The 8,109-nt window shown below is 48.4% G+C and overlaps 1 protein-coding gene across 1 annotated transcript; it reads left to right on the top strand.

The window, feature by feature from the left end:
- The first annotated feature begins 1,563 nt into the window (after positions 1–1,563).
- On the top strand, positions 1,564–8,005 carry MAT2A (methionine adenosyltransferase 2A). Its single transcript, XM_037806594.1, has 9 exons — positions 1,564–1,783; positions 3,652–3,729; positions 3,830–3,952; positions 4,248–4,360; positions 4,447–4,590; positions 4,804–5,022; positions 5,240–5,422; positions 5,591–5,724; positions 6,386–8,005. The coding sequence occupies exons 1-9, from the start codon at positions 1,693–1,695 to the stop codon at positions 6,486–6,488; spliced, it is 1,188 nt and encodes a 395-aa protein (XP_037662522.1). The 5' UTR covers positions 1,564–1,692; the 3' UTR covers positions 6,489–8,005.
- Positions 8,006–8,109: the final 104 nt, after the last annotated feature.

The raw sequence follows: 8,109 nt of genomic DNA, 5'->3' as shown, positions 1-8,109 counted from the left end.
AGGGTCGCAAGCACACACAGCTGATGCTAATCTCCTTGGCAAGACCAGCCTCACTGGGAAGAGGTTGCATGGGGGCATCTGGGCTTAATGAGCTCGTCATTGAATTGAACTAATCCCCTGATTCTGACGCCACACTAATAAAATAACCTCCTAATTGTATTCTGGCTTCCCATATAGATTTTTCTGCTGGGAGATGATGCCGGGACCAGCTTACACATGCATTTTGTTCCAGTCGGCAATTTCATTTCTCGTCCCAAGTTAGTGAATTGGCATGCTGCTTTAAAAACAAAACAAAACAAAGAGTAAGGGGCGAAATAACACTAAAATGAAAGCAAACATTATAGTCTAACAGATAGTCCCTTTTCCATGACAGATCGGTTAGGAAAATAAAAACCAACAAATAAAAACGACGGGAGGTCTGCTCTGTGATTTCCGCTTCCCTCGGGCTTTGGGCGACCCCGCAAGGTCATCAGGTCATCGCTGGGGTCACGCGCCCTCTTCCCACTCGGGGCTCCCTCCCAGCGGGGACCCCCTACCTCCCCCTGACTCCTGGTCGCCTCAAGTTTCTGTGGTTCCCCCCATCCCCCTTCTCTCCCTAGAATTCCTTTAATGGGCAAAACCGGGACAAACGCAGTGGACATTTTAAAGTGGAAGCGTCAGAAAGAGACCCTTTCGCCTTGTCACAGACAAGGGGTTCACGAAACAGGGTTCGTCCCCCCAAGAAAAAGAGGCAGCACTGTCTTGAACAGAAGATGGGGGTGACTCGGCGAGCACCGACAATTTCTCTTTGTCCAGGGCGAGGGCGGCCTGGGAGCGGCCTCGCTTTGGGCCCCACGAGCGGTCCAGCGGGGCGGGTGGGGGGCCCGGCAGTCGCGGGGGTCGACGACGGCACTCTCGTGTGTGTGTGTGTGTGTGCGTGTGTGTGTGTGTGTGTGTGCGTGTGTGTGCGTGTGTGCTTCTCACTAACGCGTCTTCCCCACAGAGGCCTCGGCCACCCCGCGGGCGCCCCTCAGCACATGCGGCCGCCGGCAGCGGGCAAGGCGGGGCCGGCCGCCGACCAGGCAAGATGGCAACTCTGGCACGGCTGGGGGTCACCGGTTTTTTACGGCCCCGGCCTTCGAAGTCGGGGCGGCGGGAAAGACCCTCGGGCGAAAAGGGACCAGAGGGGCAACCCCGCCGCCTCCCGCCGCCGCCGCTGGGGGGCGCGACGACCCGAGCCGACCGCCGGGCCAACGGTCAGAAGGGAGGAGCCATGTCCCAACCGAGGGGAGCACCCAGAGAGGCCCGCTCACTTCTCCTCCCGCATCGGACACGGGAGGGGCGCCTTGGTCGAGTCTGCCCTCGTGGCCACAGCCCTCTATCCATACCTGCTTAGAGACAGGTAACTAGGGGTCGTTCCCGGCGCCGGCTCCCCCCACCGCGCAGAGTGGTCCCGCCCGGGCTGCGCGCGGCGCCCCGCCCCCTCCCTCCCCTTCCCCCGCGCGCGCGGCGCATTGGCGCGCGGCTCGGAGGGGCGGGGCCCGGGCCGGGCGCGCGCGGGGCTGCCGTATAAATAGCGGGCCGCGCCGCCCACGGCCCCGTTCGCCCCGCGCCGTGAAGGACGTCGATTTTGCCTTGTTCTTCTCGCTGTCCTCGCTTCTCTCCTCGCTGCTGCCCTTTCTCCTCAGCGCCCTTTCGCTCGCCGCCGCTAACATGAACGGGCAGCTCAACGGCTTCCACGAGGCGTTCATCGAGGAGGGCACGTTCCTTTTCACCTCAGAGTCCGTGGGGGAAGGCCACCCAGGTGAGGGGACGGGCCGGAGCGCGGGGGGCAGGGCCGGGGCCTGCTGCCGGCGGGCGGGGGCCACGCGGCTCCCCCGAGGCGCCGCCGGTGCCGCGCGCGTGGCCGCCGCTCCCCTCCCTATCCGCACTTCCCATCTGGCCGCGCGCCGCGGCACACGGAAGATTCCAGAAGAACGGGAAGGGCGGGGGCCGCGGCAGCCTGGGTCCTGCCCGGGGCGCGCGCCGCTCCCCGCTCGGCGGCCGGGGGAGCTGCGGGTGGGCGAAGTGCCCTGCGTGCTCGCCGCCGGACCGCGGGAGCGCGCGCCCCGCATTGCAGCCTCGGCCACGTGCTCGCCGCCGGGGCCTGCGGGAGGGGCGGGAAGACCCCCGCGTCCCGGGGCCTGGCCTGCGAGGTGACAGCCCTCGCCTAAATATAGCGCGCGGCGGAGGCAGCCCTTATTTGGACTCCGCGTGGGAAGGACGGGAAGCGGGAATGGGGCGCGGGCCGCTGCTCCGGGGGCGGCCTTTCAAAGCCGGGGGCTCCCCATCGGGCTGGGGGGAGCGTCCCGGGGCCGTCCCCGGGCTTTGTCCCCCGGGCCGCCATGATGGGGGCGAGCGCAGCTGTTCCCAGGAGCCTTCATCATCCCAGCCTGGAAGCATCACCCGGTAAAGGGCAGCGTGTGGCCGCCCGGACCGCCTCTTCCTTTGTTCGGGCGACCGCGGGGACGTAGACACCCAGTCCGGGGGCGGAAGGGTCCGTTTCTCTGCGCTCTATTGTGCGGGTGATGAGAGCCCGCAAGCGACGACCAGGTGGTGGGAGAGAGCACGGATCCAGAATCGTGATCCGTGCGGAAGGTCAGGTGGTGGTGGATTTGGGTTTTTAGAATTTTGTTTTTGCCTTTTTTCCTCTCGGTATAAGGATTTAACAAGCACTTTGACTCATCTTTTTATTAATTGGATCATTTGAGGCACAGGTTTTTATAATAGCTCTCTGATTAAGTTCCGAGCCTCCCACTTGGTTGCAATACACATTTTGCTTGAATTCTGTTTTGAATGGTTTTAGAAAATTCAGGAAAGGGATATTGTGAGAGATATTTATTATCTTTGTTCCTCGCTCCCCAGTTTTTGTTTTGTTTTTGTTTTGTTTTTTTACTAGTCATAACAATACAGTGGGGAGAGATTCAACAAGGATTCAGATTACCTTATTTTAGGGGCATTTTCCAGTCAGAGCTCTTGTTCCTGTAGTAATCCTAACAAAACTAAATACAGCTGTTTTTCCATTTGTTCATAAAGGGTCTTTCCCTGCCTTGTCTGTCAGTTAGCATTTAATAGACTGCTCGTTATGTAAGAAATTGATACCAAGACAGGCAAAATAACCGTTTACCCTTCTGGTTGGTTAGATTTACAATGCAAACATTTACTTGTCTTTGTTAAAAATAATACCATAAGGCTAAACATTTCCGAGCTTATATTTATTTTATGTGGATTCAAAGATACTACCACTTTATTTCTACTCTTGCCCGATGACTCAATTATGAGGCTGTTTAATTATGGAAATTGTTTTTTGCCTGGCACCTTTTCCAAATAGCTGAAGTACTTTTAGAAATTTGGGTTGGAAGCCCTTGCAAGGGTAAGGTGTGAATTGCATCTGTCACAGTTGGGTGTTCTGGCTTATCTGAATGGATGAGCTTGTGGTGCAACTATATTAAGACAACAGTGTCAGCAGCATTCTATCCAGTCTTTATTCAGGCAAATGGCTTCTGGTGAGCAGTGCTTTAATTAGATGACAGTTAAGTTTGAAATCTTCCAAGATCTTTACAGTTATAGGTAGGAAGCAGGAAATACTTAGTAAGTTAATGAAGTTGAGCCAGAAATATTTTTATTTTCCAGATAAGATTTGTGACCAGATCAGTGATGCTGTCCTTGATGCCCACCTTCAACAGGACCCTGATGCCAAAGTCGCTTGTGGTAGGTTCAGAACAGGTTTACTTGGCACCTGATGGAATGATAACATCATGAAAATTACTTATGAAGGTTGATGTTTGGGTGTGAACCTCTCTTTTGTTAGAAACTGTTGCTAAAACTGGAATGATCCTTCTTGCTGGGGAAATTACGTCCAGAGCTGCTGTTGACTACCAGAAAGTTGTTCGTGAAACCATTAAACATGTTGGCTATGATGATTCTTCCAAAGGTGAGTTGTAATGAGCTGGCCTTCCTAAGGTTTTCATTTTTCCAGATAAAGCTATTGAAGGTCAAAGAAACGTTCTGCTAACCTTTAACTCTGGTTGTGCAGTTTTGGTATGTTCTCTGTTCTGCCTTTTGTTCTAGTCCTATTTCATTTTCTGAAAAAAAAAAAAAAAAAAAGGCAAGTTTTAGGAATGTTTTTCTTTATCAGTATCTAGAATTCCAAATAATTGTTGTCACAGCGGAGGTATTTCTGTGGCCTTTTATTTCTACATCCTAACAAGACATTGTTCTGTTTACAGGGTTTGACTATAAGACTTGTAATGTGCTGGTGGCTTTGGAGCAGCAGTCACCAGATATTGCTCAAGGTGTTCATCTTGATCGGAATGAAGAAGACATTGGTGCAGGAGATCAGGTATCTTATTAGAGGCTGTATTTGCATCTCTTGTAAAAGTAAATTGTGAAGCTTGGATTGATCATGTTGATGACTTCTTTTTTTAGGGTTTGATGTTTGGTTATGCCACTGATGAAACTGAAGAGTGTATGCCTTTAACCATTGTCTTGGCACACAAGCTCAATGCCAAACTGGCTGAACTACGCCGCACTGGCATTTTGCCTTGGCTACGCCCAGATTCTAAAACTCAAGTAAGTGCCGACTGAACTCCATGTAGAAATATAAAACGAGATGAGGTCTCACATTTTTGGACACAGGATCCGTTAAAGTCGGGTTTTGTTTTTAGTTGATTAACTTTAAAAGAAGAGCATCTGTCGTTTGGCTATGTTTTAATTTAGGGTAGAGAACCAAATAGAAAGCTGTTATTTGGTAGACTTGTTCTGATGACCTCTGCTGCCTTCAAGGTTACGGTGCAGTATATGCAGGATCGAGGTGCCGTGCTTCCCATCAGAGTCCACACAATTGTCATATCTGTTCAGCATGATGAAGAAGTTTGTCTTGATGAGATGAGGGATGCCCTAAAGGAGAAAGTCATCAAAGCTGTTGTACCTGCAAAATATCTTGATGAGGATACAATCTACCACCTGCAGCCAAGTGGCAGATTTGTTATTGGTGGGCCTCAGGTAAGGCCTTAAATGTCAAGTTGTAATTTTGGATCTTTTGTTACAATAATTTGCAAAATTGACTATTACCACCTATTTTCTAGGCCCCTCTGAAGCCGGTATGTGAATCTTACGAAGGTCTTTGCTCAGTGATATAGACTAGGTGTTTAGAAACCCAATCTAGAACCATTTGCTGGAAAGGATTAGACCTACAGTGACTTAAATCCTGTAATTTCAGGGTGATGCTGGTTTGACTGGCCGGAAGATCATTGTAGACACTTATGGCGGTTGGGGAGCTCATGGAGGAGGTGCCTTTTCAGGAAAGGATTATACCAAGGTGGACCGTTCAGCTGCTTATGCTGCTCGCTGGGTGGCAAAATCCCTTGTTAAAGGAGGTCTGTGCAGAAGGGTTCTTGTTCAGGTATATACTTTAAATTATGTAATTGGAATGTTTAAGGGTGATTTAAATCGTAGTTGGGGGGGTGGTATTTAGTGCAGTAATCTTGTCTACTTGTCATTTATACCAGTGTATTACATAAGCATGTGGGACTTCAGATCACTGACTCTTATGACATTTGAATCCTTTTAGGTCTCTTATGCTATTGGAGTTTCCCATCCATTGTCTATCTCCATTTTCCATTATGGCACCTCTCAGAAGAGTGAGAGAGAGCTATTAGAGATTGTGAAGAAGAATTTTGACCTCCGCCCTGGGGTCATTGTCAGGTAAAGATGGTAACAGCCTATTGCTAGAGAAAAAAATTGAGGGTGTGGGTGTGTATATTTACAACTTGAATCTGAGGAGATAAATGTGTGAAAGGTCATTGTTCGAGTGGGGAAACACTTTTTAATTCCTAGAACACGTTGCTGTTATCTGTAAAACTGCTTTCCAAGAAAGGTTTATTAGGAAATTCTAAAATTATAGTGCTCCGTGGCTTAGACTAATCAAGTTAGAAAAATCCTCCATGTTCGATACTGGACTTCGCACTCATCTGAGCGTGTGCTAAAAGAAATGGGTACACCTGAATGTGATGCTGTAGGCTATTCTAAAGAAAATCAACATATTAAGGGTTGGGGCTGTGGGACATGGGTAAGTATTCTGTGATCTCAGAAGAGCTTTTGACCCTTGGAATTTCTCAGGATAATGACAAGTTTTCATATTTGTTGAGCCAGTGACGGAAAAAAAACAAGACCTCTAGTTACTAATAAGGACTGTGCGAGGAGTTTTGGACACCAGGGAAGTAACACTTTTGCCACAAACTTTTTTCCTAGCATTCCCCAGAGAACTGAACTCATTTGCCAGAGCTCTTGAAAATGAGTCTTGCTGATTATTTTGCTTTATCTTAATTGAATGCTACATATTAAGTTACGGACTTGTATATTCCAGGGATCTGGATCTGAAGAAGCCAATTTATCAGAGGACTGCAGCCTATGGCCACTTTGGTAGGGACAGCTTCCCATGGGAAGTGCCCAAAAAGCTTAAATACTGAAAGTGTTAGCCTTTTTTCCCCAGACTTGTTGGCGTAGGCTACAGAGAAGCCTTCAAGCTCTGAGGGAAAGGGCCCTTCTTCCTAAATTTTCTTGTCCTCTTTCAGCTCCTGATCAGTTGCAGTCACTCTAGTCAATGACATGAATTGTAGCTTTTGTGGGGGACTGTAAGTTGGGCTTGCTATTCTGTCCCTGGTGTTTTGTTCACCATTTATAATGAATTTAGTGAGCATAGGTAATCCATGTAACTGCCTCGAAACAAGACAGACAACACTGTAGTAAATAATGCTTTGAAATTGAACCTTTGTGCCCTATCACCCAACCCTCTAAAGTCTTCATGGCATTGACTTTCCCACCAGACACTGAAAATGTCCTTGTAATGTGCACGTAAAGTACTTGTAGTTCCATGATAGCCTCTGTCTGGCCATGCCACAGCCCTATCAGCATGAATTTGTAGTGTCTTGAGCTCTATTATGAATGTGAAGCCTTCCCTTAACCTCCCTGTAACTTGATCCGTTTCTAATTACGTAGCTCTTTGTCAGGGAGGGTTCCCTATCCAGTCAATCTTGCATGTAACACAAGTTCCAGTTGGAGCTCTAACCTGACCTTAAAAAGAAAGGGCAGTTACTATTAAACCATCTCCCTGGTGCTTATGCTCTTAATTGCCGTCTCTTCAACAGCACCAAATCAAAATCTCTCCACTTTCAGCTCTCTTTTGGAGGATGTACGTAATAAGGTTTTTATTTAGTAAACCAATCCTATGCATGGTTTCAGCACTAGCCAAACCTCACCAACTGCTAGCTCTAGACAAACAGGCACTTGGCACCCTTGTGATGTCATACAGAGAAGTCACAGGGCAGTACCTGAGGGTCTGTAGGTTGCACACTTTGGTACCAGATAACTTTTTTTTTTTCTTTATAAGAAAGACTGAGAATTCCACACTGCACAAGAATTCCTCCCAGGGTTTTAACTTTGTTTTATTTTCAAAACCAGGTCCAATGAGCTTTCTGAACAGCTGGTGTAGCTACAGAGAAACCAGCTTCCTTCAGAGAGCAGTACTTTTGGCGGGGAGGAGGAAATCCCTTCATACTTGAACATTTTCTAATTGCTTATTTATTGTATTCTGGGGTATGGTGTAAGTACAGAGAAGCCGTCACCTCAGATGGCAGCTTTTAAAAGATTTTTTTTTTTTCCTTAACACCATGATTCCTTTAACAACATGTTTCCAGCATTCCCAGGTAGGCCAAGGTGTCCTACAGAAAAACCTTGGGTTAGACCTACAGGGGGTCTGGCTGGTGTCAACAGAAGGGAGGGCAGAGCTGGTGCAGCTGGCCATGGAGAAAGCTGACTTGGGCTGGTGTGGTACAGAGAAGCCAGCTTGTTTACATGCTTATTCCATGACTGCTTGCCCTGAGCAGAAAGTGCCTTTCAGGATCTATTTTTGGAGGTTTATTACGTATGTCTGGTTCTCAATTCCAACAGTTTGAAGATCTAAATAAAATGCTAGGTTCTACCTTAACTGTGTCCACTATTTATTTAAAAGTGTTTTGGTATTTCATGTGGCCAGAGATTATATATGCACTTTTAATGCTAAATAACTTCGTTTAGATTTCACCCATGGCT

The sequence above is a fragment of the Choloepus didactylus genome, chromosome 17 (assembly GCF_015220235.1).
Source record: "Choloepus didactylus isolate mChoDid1 chromosome 17, mChoDid1.pri, whole genome shotgun sequence".
In the NCBI taxonomy this organism is placed as follows: domain Eukaryota; kingdom Metazoa; phylum Chordata; class Mammalia; order Pilosa; family Megalonychidae; genus Choloepus; species Choloepus didactylus.
Note: the sequence above shows the minus strand (reverse complement) of the source record. Positions and strands in the feature narration are given on the sequence as shown.